This window comes from Mus pahari, chromosome 8, assembly GCF_900095145.1.
Source record: "Mus pahari chromosome 8, PAHARI_EIJ_v1.1, whole genome shotgun sequence".
NCBI classification, from domain to species: domain Eukaryota; kingdom Metazoa; phylum Chordata; class Mammalia; order Rodentia; family Muridae; genus Mus; species Mus pahari.
In genome coordinates, this window is record NC_034597.1 from 107,400,245 (window position 1) to 107,416,077 (window position 15,833).

Genomic DNA, 15,833 nt, shown 5'->3' on the forward strand with positions numbered 1-15,833 from the left:
CACTGCAAATGATTTTTTTTTTTTTTTGGTTTTTCGAGACAGGGTCTGTGTAGCCCTGGCTGTCCTGGAACTCACTTTGTAGACCAGGCTGGCCTCAAACTCAGAAATCCGCCTGTCTCTGCCTCCTGAGTGTTGGGATTAAAGGCGTGTGCCACCACGCCCGGCGTCAGAGGCAATTCTTTAGTCCTTGATTTATTCCTTCTTGCTTCCATATTCCAGTTGATTTTCTCAATTAGGAGCATGCTGGGGGAAAAAATTACTTGTTTTTTGGTTTTTTTGGGGGGGGGTGGTTTTGTTTTGTCTGTTTGTTTGTTTGTTTGTTTTTAGGCAATTTAAAGGAAAAAAGAGAAAACAACCTTTTTTTATTATGCTCTTTCTTACTCTAACCTGATTCTGTAGTCTTCATTTCTTTGCTAAAGCTACACTTTTTCCATCCCCTGCCATATAACTCAATGACCACCCAATTCTGATAGCTCAAGTCTGTTGCTCTGCACAGACACAGTACACTCATTCGGTATTTTAACTCACTCTGTTGCAAATGGGCATGGGATCTCTGTATTGAAACCCACCAAGGTTGCTTATTTTAATAAATTCAGTTCTGCTGGCAATTCAAGCTTCATCCTACCCACCATCCCTTATCTAAACCTTCCTGGAGGAGAGGATGCTTGGGAATGTAGACTAAGCCACACAGATCCAATCAGAATTCTGCTAGGACTTTTAAGCAAGTCATACAGACAACAATAAAATTGGTAATGTGGCATCGGGAGGGGATGGTGGCACCTAACAGACTGCCACGCATGAAGCAGGCGTGTTAGTCTCTTCATGCAACGGTGAAGACCGTCTGTGTCCCTAACCGCAGTCTCGATGTTCTCCGTGTCTGCCTTCTATCCACTGCTTTCTGCTTCGTCTTTCCTCACCTCCCCAACTCCCACTCACGCTCACGCTGGGCTCCAGCTTGGGAAGCCACAGGCAACTTCCCAGATGGGACGTGCTTCTTCCCCATGGCATATTCCCTTCCTCTGGTGTCCTTATAGCTTATTCCTCCCCCAACACACGCACTGACACACCACACACAGACTCAATACATGTGAGCATTCCAAAAACAACACATATAACCGCACGCCATGTGCACCGTACAGTCAACATATGTGTACGGCTCAGACAGCACATCACACACACACACACACACACACACACACACACACACACACACACACACACTTTGGCCTTTCAGTTCTCAGTTTAGAGAACACTCGTCATTTCTGACCCTCTCTTCAGCTCTTCCTCAGCATCCCCTCTAGAACACATCTCATAATGTGCAATACACAAATTTTGGTCAGCAGCCTCTTTACCACCAGCCCACAGACTTCATGAAGACAGTGTGTGGTGTTCATGCTCACCCATCCATACCTAGGCATAATATTTAGTAGTAAATATCAGTTGAGTGGATCCGTGACTTGGCCGGGAACCCGACAACCATCTCCCATCCCTGCACCTGTCAGGCCCCCCTCACAAGAAGTGAAAGAAGCTTAGAGCTGTGACTTGTTGGCTCCAAATTAGTCCTGAGTGCGAGCCCGCTTCACGGACCTCAGCCTGGGCTCAGGCTTCCAGTTACCATAATGCCCTCCAAGAGCCCTGAGTGGTGTGCCCCAACTCCACCCCACACTGCTTTCCCAGGGCTGGGCCTTGCTTCCTGCATCCCCCGAGAAACGTCTCTACCAAGAAGCAAAAGAGAAGAGACATTAAAATGAAGGAAAACAATAAATGATCCCGAGCAGCCACAGGGAAGAATTACCAGTACATTTTTTTTTGTGTCTATTTCTTGGGCTAACCTCAGGAGACCCTGTCTGTGTGCCTCCGCTTTGCTTCATGGTGGTCTATGGAGACAGACGCTTTAGAATCTTCATGCTGCCCGTGTCAGTCAGTTGTCACTACTTGCTTTGATAATCAACAGTTATTTTGTGCAAGAATGCATGTCCTGAGAAATCTTGGGCCTTCATAAGAGTTTTTCTACAAACTGTTTACGGTGTCAGATAGCTCGTTATATTTTGACAGTGGCTTCTTGTCCTTTAGGATTTTGGAATCCTGTAGGGTCTTTTACTGAGATTCTGTTTCCTGGAGTCTCACAGTGCTGGACTGAGTTGTCCACAGAAAACATTCCTTAAAACCCTGATGCCAGACTGAGCTACAGTCCACACTGTTTATCTAGGGACAGTGGCAAAAAAAAAAAACATTCCATTGAACTGAAAAGAACTCCAGACATGATATATGAATAATAACAATTAACTAGTCTTCATCGTACTTCGATGCACAAGCTTACCCCGCCGGAGAAGCGAAGAGCAGTGGAGAACAGTAGGGAATCTGTGATCTTGTACTTACTCTAGACACAACACCATGTACACATGCTTTATCTTCATACTCTTTGTATTTCTCAGAACTTCCTGTATACCGGACAGCTCTGTGAACTTTATCCATGTCTTAGTTTATATAGCTTCATAGCAGTGCTAAGAGGAAGACATGGTCACTGTTTTCATTGTATACATTAAGAAAACCACCAGTAAATCCAATTCATGCAGGTGGGAAAGAGCTGAGCTCCACTATGAGCCCAGAGCAAGTGAGTTTACTGACCCCTGTGTACGGTCCACGCATAGACCAAGCGAATAATTGTCTCTCAGCTCCACATCCTCACATTTAACATTTGTTCTGCGTCCTATTGCTATCTGAAAGATAGTACCAGTTTTGTGTCTGTCCTGGATTTTAACCATTGCTAATATCTCAGTGAAGTGGCAGAATTGACTCAAGAAAGACATGGGTTACAATCCAGCCCACTCCTTAGCACAGATCGTCTGGGATGTGTTATCTCATTCTTCAGATCTCATCTACTCTTCTCTGAAGGAGGGATCATCACTGCTGTTGTAAGGAGAAAATGAGATAACCACGTATAAATTGCCTGGCACATTGATGATCAATAATATTCTGCACTCAGAGTGTATAAGAGAGGACAGTGGGAAATTGAATTAATTCTCGTGAAACGGGAGAGTCCATTGATAAATGATGAATCTAATGTTATAAACCACATTCTATCACCAGGAAAATGGCTAATATAGTTCTCCAAGGGTTCCAGTTGTAAGAAGGAATAACAGCATCAACCAGAAAACCATATTTTCCAGCCAGTTGAAATCTATATGAGTAGCGACAAAGCATCGAATTAGAAGAGTACTGATCAAATTGATAATTATACCCCAAGCCATCTACCATCCTGATGCATGTTAGACATCTTGCTGGTTTCATCTCCCCTCTTAGGATCCTGCTTTGCCCCGCCCTGCATCCAACCCACCCCCACTCCCGCGTACACAGACTCACATGAGCGTGGTCTGCACAGTTTCTTGGGTGTCGGGTGCCCAGTGCAGTGTATATGGCTGGGGACTTGGAGCTGAGATCACCAATGCTGCCTTAGTTTTTTTTTTACAAGAAATATTTTTTGTTTAATCCCTCTGCACCCAGGCTGATGGGAGGTAGCTCTGTTTCAGTCCTGTCACTGCCTTCTTTCACAGATGACAGAATTCATCTCGACATCTGACATCAAGACTCACTGGCTGGCCTCATGCTGAGATGTAGGAGCTGGACCCATCTGAATGCTCTCCTGGAAATTAAATTTTAACAAACTAGAAGGCTGGGGGGATAGTCAAGAGAGAAAAGAAAAGAGGTGTAAAGTCAAAGATGACTGAAATAAATTCACAGGAATGGGGGGGGGACCCTGGAAAGTGGCAAAGCACTGAGAAGGTCTAAGATTCAGAAATGAAGACAAAAAATTAAACCCAGATTTGCGGAGCATCAGAGGGGGGAAGGGGTGGTGACATCTCCAGCGATGCTGATGTCCATACAGTCGGCATAGCCTTAGGATGTCTGTTTGCATCCAGGAAGCTAAATAGGCAAGCGACAAGAACTTGAGACTGAGAAACTGATACTACTGATGTTAAGGATTCATGAGAAATCAAGTCCTTTTCCTGTCTACTCCAAGACAGTGAGGCAGTTGCTCACACTGCAAGTTGAACTTCAGGATGGCATGGCTTGATGGCACAGACCACCAGGACTGAGCCTGGGACTCCAGTCTGCATCACCCTGGCTTCAAGGGAGAATTCTCACTAGACGAGAAGTCAGAGATGCCAACAGTGCAGCTGGAATGAATAGAGACAGAGAGAGAACTCCAGATGTCATACATCAGAGTAGCTATAAACAAACCCGTTCCTCCAACTCCTCCACACTTGCTTCATTTATTTAATAATTTTTATCTGATAAACAAACCAGCATACTTTTTGCCAGGTTGCAGATAAACTAATTCTTTAGGGAATGTTGATATTCCAACTGACTGCCATATTTTGCTCTTCTTTCCTTGGAAATTGCCTAACTCGCACATAAATGCAATTCTCACATGATTGGTAGTTTTGCAAACTTTGGGGTTTTGCAGTTCCAGACACAGTGACACTTCAGGTCTGTTTGTACACACTCATCGCCTAACGGTTTTTCTCACGTTATCCACTTCCGTGTCCAGAAGATAACATAGCCATGAGCGCGCCTTACTCTGTCATCTGTGATTTTAAGTCGGAGCCTGCAGTCCTGGGGATGGGTGATGGGCAGGATGGGAGCTTTGTGTTTGTGTCAAACATGTAGGTGCTTATCCAGCTCAAAGGAGTGATCGCCTGGGTGGGTATCAGCAAGCAGTTCCAGGGGTTCTGACCCTATTGCCCACCCTCAACAGCTGCAAACTCATGTCTTTGACCAGTCTGGATCACACACGTAAATCTTATTTCCATCTTCATTCCAAGAAGGGAAGGCGGTTCAGGGAAGGAAGGAATAGAGGGAGGGGAAAGATGAGAGGAGGGGCCTGGATAATCATGTAATATTTCATCCGTTCTCTGTAACCCACACACACAAACATATGCACACATACACACATGCATATGTGTATACACACACGGGCACACGTGCATACACACATGCACATGCACCACCCTTGTCTTGGAACATACGGAATGAAAGTAATGACTCAACATTGTTGGCAACAGAGTCCCCGGCTCCCTAGTGCAATCCTAACCCCAGATTGTCCGTTTTGCAGGGCCGCTGTTCAAGAGAGAACTGCAAATATCTTCATCCTCCAACACACTTAAAAACCCAGCTAGAGATTAATGGGAGGAACAATTTGATCCAGCAAAAAACTGCAGCAGCGATGCTTGCCCAGCAGATGCAATTTATGTTTCCAGGAACGCCGCTCCATCCTGTGGTGAGTGTGCCTTTTCTAAGGGTAAGCTGGGGGACGGCAGGGTTGGTATGGGCAGAGCCATGGTGACCAAAAATGACCTCCACGTACTCTGTCATCTCGGTTATAATCAGAGCAGTTGGCTCGGAAGCTCAGTGGCTGCTGAAAACAGTGTTTCTCACAGCTGCCTGTTTTTCTTCATTTTAACGGGAGGAGAAGTGTGTACCCATGGGACAGGGCCAACTTCTAATCAATATCTGGGAAATGTAAACCACATTGGCACTTTCTTTATCAGTGAACTGTGTTCTAAGCCATCTTCGTGTGTGAATTGGTCCACATTTTATTTAGAGTTTGCGATGTTCATGTGTTGGAGAGGTTGGGACACCTAAAATAAGTTTAGCAATGCAGTGGATAGTTTGTGTAGCTCACTGGTCTCATTTTAAGGATGCGGAAAGAGAGAAACATGGAGACAAATGAGCTCTCCGATATCGTGTAGCTAATGAGTTGAACTTGAACTAGATCATTAGCCTGGGTGCTCTGCACAGTGTGCTCCAGCTGGAAGCAGACATCAGCCATGGAAGGACGGATGTCACAAGCAAGCAGCACACCAGGAAATGGCCTAGTCGCTTCATCCCCTGTCTCTCCCAACCCTGCAAAGGGTGTGGTAGCTGCTGCTGCAGCAAGAACCAGAGAGTGGATGCCCCAGGGAGTTGAGTGTCTGAATATGTATTGTGTAATACTTTTCTCCCTGATGTCAATGTTTGAGACTACCTCTTAAAGGTCTAGAAATTGCTTTAGAGCTGAGGCCCTAGGGGGGAAAGGCATGCATTTGACTCTGGTGGGTTTCATTTACAATGTGAATTATTTGTCAAAAACAAGCTAATTTTTAAAAAAGCCAAATGGGTGAATTTTCACAAAGGGCTATTATATAAAAATCAGTCTGTATTGTAATAAAAATCTGTGTGCGTGAGCACAGCTAAATTAAAAGGCATGGAGACTGGCGAGTCCCATTTTCCCCACTGTGTTCCTGTGAGATGGGTTGGGCAGGGAGGCAGGGCAGGAAGACTGGGGAGGCTGCAGACAGATCTTAGCTGTTCTGACAGCCTCCAGGTAGAAACTGACTCCCAAGATCCAGTTTTTCCCAGAGTGGGAAAAGATGCAGATGGTTCCAAGGTAAGGCAGATGCAGGCTTTTCAGGTAGACGGATGCATGAACAGGGCTGAGTAAGTCAGACAGAGACAGGAGGCTATTACACAAGAAAAGGTTGCCTGAAGGAAAGAGGGTGTCAGAGAAGTCATCCCACGGCCAGAAACAGTCATCCCAGACGGACAGACAACACAGTACATCCCAGACAGACAGAAAGCACAGAACCGTTTAATCCGGACACCAGCCATCTCAGAGACTACATCTACAACCACATACATACATAATTTATGATGTGCCCATATACATTATTTTATTAAATTACCTAAATGTTAAAATAATGCACTTATGCATATTAACGTCTAAGGCAGTAAATTTAATACGAGCCAGGTCAATATAACAGCACAGAGTTATGTATCTCAGTCATTCAAACTGAGCACTTCCTGTTTATTTGCAACTAATAAGAATTGACCCTGGTAGTTGGTCATGTCCATTTTAATATGGAAAATCTATTCATGTCATTAAATATTAGTTGAGCTATTTTTGAAAGTAATGTTTATGTCTTTGCCTCATATACTAGTTAGAAGTTAATGTTTAGTCACCATTCTGCTATGAAAAAGGAACAGCCCATTTAAATATTACATTTTTATGTACTTTCATATTTTTTTGCAAATTTAATACATTCACGTATTAAATACTACAAATATTACAAAAATAAAATGTTTTTTTAAATCTCAAGATGTATTAAAGTGCAGAATGTGCTGAGTCTAATGTTCAACTGCTTTACCGGCAAATTTCTTCTTCGTCAGAACTACTGGCGTAGTGTGCTAGGAACATAGAGGGGAGATCTGGCGGGGGGATTGGAGGGAGAAAGTAACAAGACCAGCCCTTCGGAAGAGATTTTCTTCAAGAAGGCTTTCTGTGGATCTTGCCCTCGGGCCTCCTCAGCTGCGTATTAGCACTGAGAGCTGACAGGCACCAAACGGAGAGTGTCTTAGACCTCCTGGTAGCGGAGCCATGCGAAAATCTTGTCATCGAGACTGGAGCTGGTGTGCCTCCAAGAGCAGAGTCCTCCGGAGTGGCCTCGATACTCCTGTCTCAGCTGCCCGTGGAAAACTGATCCCAGACGCCATGACCCATGGCCGATGTAGAGTCTAACTCAGGCGTTTCATAGTGATCCAGGATCTCAGAGCTGCTCTTCCCAGGCAGCTGATACAACTACTCAGGTCATGCTGACATATCCTATCCCCAGAAGGAAGACTTGAGCCAGTGGAAGGACACACAGTGTCTCTGACTATGCTCCAAAGACATGATGTGTTCATTCCAGGCCTCCCCTCCGTCTTCTGTTATAAGAAATTACTGACACGGTCTGTGGACCGCACCAGAGTGTCTGGAAGCCCACACTAGGAGCCAGGAGTCCAGGAGACATTGCTCTGACTTTCCCTCTCAGGAGCGGCCTTTAGACCCGCTCTTGCCCCATAAGCTGTGATTCCCCTGCTATGCCTGCTTCTCATGGATTAGTTTTGGACGACTGAAGACAACGACATGCGTGACAATGCTTTTAACGTTCGAGAACAGTTCACAGATGTAAAGTATTATGGTCTGTCACACTACCAGTAGAGAATACGCTTCTCAGCAAATGACCATAAGAGCGTTTTCACTCATCGACATCAGTGAAAGACTCTCCGTGTAAAAAAGATAATGGTCTAATATCTAATTGAGTCTGTCGTCATGAGGCTTATGAACTCTAAACATTGGAGTTTCCCACGACGTGAAGTATTTTTCCAACACACATTTTAAAAATGGAAGACAAGATACTTGCTGCAGTTAAATCCCATTTGTTTTTTGTTTTTTGGTTTTTTTTCCTACATTTGTTAAGTATATGGCCGTGCTGGTTATACTCATACTAGAGAAACATCAATTTGAGGCAGACTGTAATGATACAAATATTTATGCTGCTAATGAGAGCAGCTATCGGCTGAGTTTGGACAGTTGGGAACAGAAGAGAAAGAGACATTTGTTTAGCTTATCTTTCAAGTGGTTTTTCTTGTTCTCTGCCGTTGAGAAACCTTAAAACCCAAAGAAGTGAATTTCCTTCTCAGGAAACAAATCTAAGTGGGGATGGACTGGGTTTGAACATAGTTCTCTCTACATCTGACCACTGTATTTGTTTGTCTGTTTTAAATGGCACTGTGTCTTAGTGAAGTGTTACTGCTGTCACCCATAATGCATGCTGAATATAGTTCAGGGCCTTACGTAGAATGAACAACTAACATAATTTGAAGGCCCAATTTAGGGTTTTATTGGAATAAATCTGTTGGTACCAAAAGGGACTTTGGAAAATACATCTTGAGGACCTCACAGAGGGTCAAGGGTCAATGTGCACTTACATCACCATGCTCAGCTGTGGGAAGAGAGGGTTGGGAATCTGCATGCATTAAAAAAAAGGACTAGAGAGATGGTTCAGCAGTTAAAATTGCTTGCTGGTTTCCCAAAGGACCCAAGCTTGCTTCCTAGTGTCCATGTTGGCCAGCTTGCAACTGCAGGTACTGAAGTGCTCCAGAGGGAGTCTGACCCCCTCTCTGGCCTCATGAGCACCTTTAAACACATGTGGCACACATAGGCACCGGCACATGCACTCATGTATGTAAATAAATAAATACAAAACTCAGAAATCTTTACACCCATAAAATCAGGACGTTCTCTTTTCTAAATACTGGCTTTGTTAATTCCTCTCTGAATTGAATCACATGGTACAAATATGACACCATTTTCATTCCTCATTTATGAGAGTGGTCCCCAAATTTAGTCACATAGTCCTCACATAGTCTTTTAAATGAGAATTTCAAGGTTCCTGCCAGGACTTATTTATTGCACCAGCATTTGCCACTTTAAAAATCCACCCAACCCAAGGTAATTCATATACAATGGGTCCATTGAGTGACTGATGTGTGTGGGCCTTTCAAAGTTGATATTTTTAATCCTAGCATAACGTGGTCCTTATACTATTAAGTTATTTTATTTTTTTCAATAGCACCAAATTACAAAAGTGACAGTTACTAAAAAGCCACGGCTTTCTATAATTAGGGCTCCAGTGGGTAAATCACATCCATCACATCCATGGAAAATTTTTGTGGAAAGTCAGGGAAGAAAACATACCAAACTGCTCTAACTTTCCAGTGCACAGCAACCGTGTTGCAGTTTCTCCCAAAGCAAACATTAATTCTGAACCATAAAGATGTAAGAGTCCTCATGGGAGAACTCCCCAGCTTTCCTCCAAGACCGTTAGAATCACCTCCTTCAGCTCTCAGCCACTCCTGTGAAGATCTCGCAGCCTCTCTAGAAATCTCTGAACAAACTAATCAATGATTTGCTGCCTCCCAATGTAGTCATTCAAAAGAGACAGTGCTCCATTATCCTAAAGGAAAATGCATTACTAAAGCAGACTGCTAGCTTCCCCATGTGTTAAACAACTCATCTGGAGTCTAAACAGACAACAAAAACATTACCCGCGATGTAAAAACAGAAATATTATGACACGTGGCAACGGCATAGTTCAGTGCCACAAAGTCACATCAAGATGTGAATGGAAATATTTGAAAACTTATCGTGAAAACAGATAGGTTAAAAATTGTTGGTAAACTTGAGGATAGGGCTCAGTGCAAGAACACTTGCCTATCTTGTATGAGACCGAAGGTTCAAGCCTTCAAAAAAAAGAAAGAGAGAAAAAAAAATTCACAAATGAAAACCAAGCAAATAAATAAAGAGCTGTTGGGACCAGTTCAGTGTTACAGTTTATTCTCAGGAAAATCTTTGGAAACCATGTTAACAATGGTTCTTCGCAGGTAAAAATGTAGGGTCTGTGTGGTGACACACATCCATAATCCCAGCACTCCACAGGCTGAGGCAGGAGGGCTGCTGAGTTTGGGGCCAGCATGAGCTGTATCACTAGTTACAGTCTATCCTGGACTGTCTATTGAGACTTTGTTTATATAAATAAATGTGAAACAAGGTTTGTTGTCTATGTGTGCATAATATCTTTTCTGAAAGACAATCTTATTTAGATAATGATTAGATGAAACTCTTAAAAATAATTATCCTATCAGTCCATGGTATGATTATTCTTAGCCAGGTCTGTTGTGATGGAAAACACATTTAACTAGGGACCAGGCATGCTTGTCACAGCTTTTCTGATTATGTGACCAGAAACTGAGTTTTAGCAGTCATGTGTGAAACTGACCGTTTGAAAAAAACGCAAGCTCTCCCATCCAGCCATTCAAGAGTGAAAGGATATATTGACGCATAGTAGGGCAGAGAGCAGCACATAGTAGGCCCACATGAAAACTGCCTAAGTGTTGGGGATGCACATGCTAGTGATGAAAGACTGAAACATGTTGGTACGTCTGAACAAAATAAATCCTGAGGAAGCTCCCAATGCTTGCAAGCATGGATTTGGCCAACTTGAATATCAGCTCTACCCAAGGGGTGTTTTACTCATGTGCCTTGTAGAGACCAGTAGGCATATGCATAGATGACCAGTCTATGTTCTCTGTACATCTTACTGCCTTTGGGTAAGAGTACTCAGTAGCTTGGAATGATAGTTAATTTGGGCAGAGATGAGTATTTTCAATTGTTGAGAACATTTTCACAGGAAGAATCTGTTTAACCCGTTCCTTGGCATTGGAGTTCTCTGGTGCTCTCCTATATGTGTATACTATGGTTCAGACAAGAGAGGACCTCTGATGTTTTCACTTCTGGGGGCAAAAGAAAAACAGAAGAGGGGGTGGTTAATGAAATTTGCATTTCAAAGTTGAACGGTATAACTCACACAAAGGGTATTCTAGGCAGTGGACACATTTCTCTCTGGTAGCATTTACTAATGACTGTGTGAGTTCTTGCTCAGATGGCTCTCACTAGTAAGTTCCGCACTAAAAGAGATTCTCCTGTCTTGCTTTCCTTTGACAGCCCACTTTTCCTGTAGGTCCCACCATAGGGACAAACGCGGCTATCAGCTTTGCTCCTTACTTAGCGCCTGTCACCTCTGGAGTTGGGTTAGTCCCAACAGAGGTTCTACCCACTACACCGGTCATTGTTCCCGGAAGTCCACCGGTCACTGTCCCGGGCTCAACTGCAACTCAGAAACTTCTCAGGACCGATAAACTGGAGGTATTTCAATTATGCTTGTGTTTGGAGATGCGTTGATGATAGAAGTGTCTGTCTGTGAGAGTGGATGGATGCTTGCGAAATAACTTCATCCTGCAGAGAAAATCCACGATCACGCACACACTGCTGCAATCCCATATAGTCACAATTCTGTGCTATAAAATTGATGCCCCATAGAAAGGAAATTAGCCCAGAGGCAAAGAACAACTTCGATATAAGCAAATGTCAGCTGCTTGGGTTTTATGTATAAGAATAAAACATTAAGCTAGACATGGTGGCCTGTGTCTGTAACAACAGGACCAAGGAGCTGGTGTTAAGAAACCTGCCACAAGTTCAAGGCCAGACCGGACTACAGAGAAGTTCACTTGTGGGCTACAGAGTGAGAGCCTGTCTCGAAACACTAAATAAACATCCACCAATAGAGTATGGGCGTCATCAGGATGTAAGCCAGAGAGTTGGCGCTTGGTCTTAAGTGCTGTGAGCAGTACAAATAGCTTCAGTGGACTCCAGAAAGTTCTGGAAATGGTCAGAAGCCCAGCAGGTCAGGGAAATGGGAGCACCCCCCCCCCCCGAACAGTGCTATGAATCAGGTATGGGTGATGTCACGCGTCTTAATGGCTTTATTAGTAAATAGGAGAAAGTGTGGCCTGAGTCCATTTGGTTATTGATCTGCTGCCTTTAAAGTAAATCTGAATGTTTTATAATACTCAATAGGATCAAATACATATATTTTTACACATACACTTTTACATTTGGATCAGGTAAATCCTCCAGGACTTTGTTGAATAAAATTTTCCTTTAGTCGGAGCCAAGGGTTTTCCTATTAGTCTTGCTTCACTATCCCTGTAACAGACAGTGGGGCATTCACGTGGTTATGTAAAGATTCTGATGGATTTCTGAAGAGTTTCCTTTAATTCCACTCTTGATTAGGATAATTAGGTAATCTCTGTATGCTTAGAATACAGACCCGTTAAGGAGTATTCTCCCAGCACGGATGAATTTTAAAACTAACCAAATATATCTTGGGGCCAAGAAATGTTTATTGCTTAGCCCTTGGCGAATGTTTTAGACTTCAGGATGTCAAACTACAAATATTTTCAAAACTACATTTTTTTTTTTTTTGCTTAGTTTGTCCAGAGTATAGTGATGTTTAGATGAAGAGAATATAAACTCGTCACTACTGTTTGGGAAACTTTAGGCTAGCTTAGGGCTGCTGAGATCTGTTCTGAGAAGGGAAGTTTTTTAGCCTCTACCTACTGGGGCTGAGGGAACTTAGGTGTTCAGAGAATGACAGTGAAAACCAAATAACATGAGAAAGGTTGGGAAAGGTCTTTTCTACAGGATTGGTAGACAAGACACCCGCAACTGGCAAATGATCTTAACAGATCAGCCTTTGTCCATTACATACCAGGACGGGCATCAGCTGCACACAAAACATCTGTGAACTCCAGCTAGACCTGTGAAGGTCAGATAGGCAGGACTCAGAGCTTCAATAACCCTGGATGTGGTATTCTAGCACTTGGGAGGAAGAGGCCTGGGGACTGGAATGTCAAGGCCAGCCTCTGCTACATAGTTACTCCGAAGCTGTCCTCAGCTCCATGAGATTCTGTTGAAAAACAGAATGAGCAAAACCAGAATCTAGTGAAGATCTGACTAGATTTTAGTTTAGAAATGTTTGTAACTGATGGTGAGACGTTGGCCAGTACCCAAACGGGAAGAAATTGGGAACGACTCTGAGATTCAACTTATACTTACCTGTCAACCTGGCTTGGCCACAGGTCAGTGAAATACTCAGAAATGACTGCCTTGTGTAGACTTGAGCTTCATATCTCTGTCCCTTCAGCAGCATCACTGGCAACCAGGAAATAAACCAATGCTTACATTTACTGGCTATGGGACTGGAGCCCAGGAGAAGCAACTTCATAACTCTCTGGGCTCTTTCCTGCTGGTATTTATAGCAAGGATGAATTACATAAGTAATATGCAGAGGATTTTCTTACTTCATACCATCTAGAATGAAGAGTACTCGATGTCTACAGAATGCATCTGTATAGTGAAATCTTGGCTCTCACTATAGGGTTCAGAGGATAGAGATGTTCAATTGTTTGAGATCAACAGTTCTAACTTCTCTGTTCTTTCTGTTTGTTTTCATTTTTCCTCTTGCTGTCTTTCTCTCTTTCTCTCCTTTCTTCTTCTTGGCGAGTGATCAAAAATAATACAGTGAGTTTAAAATGAAAGTTTGATGTCGAAAGTGCTAGTTCCTGCAATTGGTGGTTTTACCCATGATACCTTTGTAGAATGGGGGGGTGGGGAGGGAGGAATCTTCACAGTCAGGAGCTTTGCCCTCATCCTCAGAGAGGTGAACAGATGGGCCATTTCCCCAGAGCGATCTATATACTGTGATAGTTTGGTATACAGGCTAACCATCCTGTTGTACCAGGAACAGATAGTACCACCCCAGAGATGCTATCAGAGTAGGGTACCAACAGAGAGAGAGAGAGAGAGAGAGAGAGAGAGAGAGAGAGAGAGACAGAGAGACAGAGAGACAGAGAGAGAGACAGAGAGAGAGAAAGAGAGAGACAGAGACAGAGACGACAGAGAGAGACAGACAGAGACAGAGAGAGAGAAAGAGAGAGACAGAGAGAGAGAGAGAGAGAGAGAGAGAGAGAGAGAGAGAGAGGTAACCAGCACAGAAGCATTGTAAGACAGAGTGACTAGAGAGAACTTGAAGGGAAGAAAAGGGGAAGGAAGAGGGGAGAGAAGGGAAAATAAATAAAAAGAAAGTGTGTGTGAATTACCTAACTAACTCTGGCCACATAAGCATAGTAAAAACGAGAGTGGGATGACAATATAGATGATTGATTGGCAGACAGACAGATAGACAGACAGACAGACACACACACACACACACACACGCACGCACACAGGTGTGCATGCTGTATGATAGGTAGATATATGCACGGGTTGTATAACTGTCTCCACACAGGCATTCAAAGACGTAAATAGATAATGGAAACAAATATGCTATACTTTGCAAGAACTATGGTGTCTTTGTTCAATTATTTTTCCTTTGCCGTTTTTAGGTAAAGAACAGATTTCGGATTCATTTCTCTATTTTGATATCCACCCTAGAAAAGTGGGCAAAACAAAGCCCAAATTAACTCTTTAGCAACTTGGGTAACTTGGGTTCTAGATCATAACAGTTTTACCCTCTGAACCTAAAGACACCTTGAAGAGAAATCCCTCCTCCTCCTCCTCCTCTTCCTCCTCCTCCTCCTCCTCCTCCTCCTCCTCCTCCTCCTCCTCCGTTGTGGTGGCCACCAGGCTTTCTTCTGCAGCTTTCTGCTCTTTCCTGTTGTCTCAGGTATGCAGGGAGTTCCAGCGAGGAAACTGTGCCCGGGGAGAGACCGACTGCCGCTTTGCACACCCGGCAGACAGCACCATGATCGACACAAACGACAACACCGTAACCGTTTGTATGGATTACATAAAGGGGCGTTGCATGAGGGAGAAATGCAAATATTTTCACCCTCCTGCACACTTGCAGGCCAAAATCAAAGCTGCGCAGCACCAAGCCAACCAGGCCGCGGTGGCCGCCCAGGCAGCCGCGGCCGCGGCCACAGTCATGGTAAGTGTGCCCGCCGCGCCCGCACCGCTGCGCCTCCCAGGCCGCGGGTGGTGCTTGCGGGTGGGAAGGAGCTGTGCCTCCGGGCAGCTGGGAGACAAGGCTGCCATTCCCGCTGCTCCGCTGCCTAAGCTCTGTTGTCATCCCCCACCCCTTCTTGTTTTGTTCTGTTTTGCCCTTCCTTCCCTTGACAATAACTAAATCCCCAAGGTTCAGGGAACCCAAACTGTGAGCTCTGTCCCCTCTGCAATCTGGTCTCCAAACCTCCTCAATCCTTACTGGGATCGTGGGTCTAGGGCCTTGCAGTGAACCGGGAGACAAAGCAAGTCGTACAGCCCTACGCTACAGTCAGTTTGGGGGAAAGGGAGTGGCTCTCAGAAATGCCCAGCAACCGGTGACCCCCCCCCCTTCAGTCACTAGCTTCTCCTCCCCATTTCCCCTTGACTGCACTGCCTGCCAACTGGTCAGGGCGAGTTCAAGCACGCAGGGCAGCAACTCAGGAAAGGATGAAATGAAATTGAGCTAGCTGGTGCTAAATCAAATGACCTAAAAGACCTATAACCCAGGCTAGCCCTTTAATTCTCCTCACTGCCCCTCAGGAACCAATGCTACTATCTCTCCTGAATCTCACAGCCTCCTTGGCCA

The 15,833-nt window shown here is 44.2% G+C and overlaps 1 protein-coding gene across 9 annotated transcripts in view; it reads left to right on the forward strand.

Annotated features, from left to right (window-relative positions):
* Mbnl2 (muscleblind like splicing regulator 2) overlaps positions 1-15,833 on the forward strand; it is a 151,937-nt gene that overhangs the window by 96,934 nt on the left and 39,170 nt on the right. For all 9 annotated transcript variants that reach the window (XM_021204187.2, XM_021204188.1, XM_029541443.1 and 6 more), the window contains exons 3-5: positions 5,117-5,281; positions 11,366-11,566; positions 14,928-15,191. In XM_021204187.2, the coding sequence (XP_021059846.1) occupies positions 5,117-5,281; positions 11,366-11,566; positions 14,928-15,191 (630 nt within the window). The remainder of the gene's footprint in view (positions 1-5,116; positions 5,282-11,365; positions 11,567-14,927; positions 15,192-15,833) is intronic.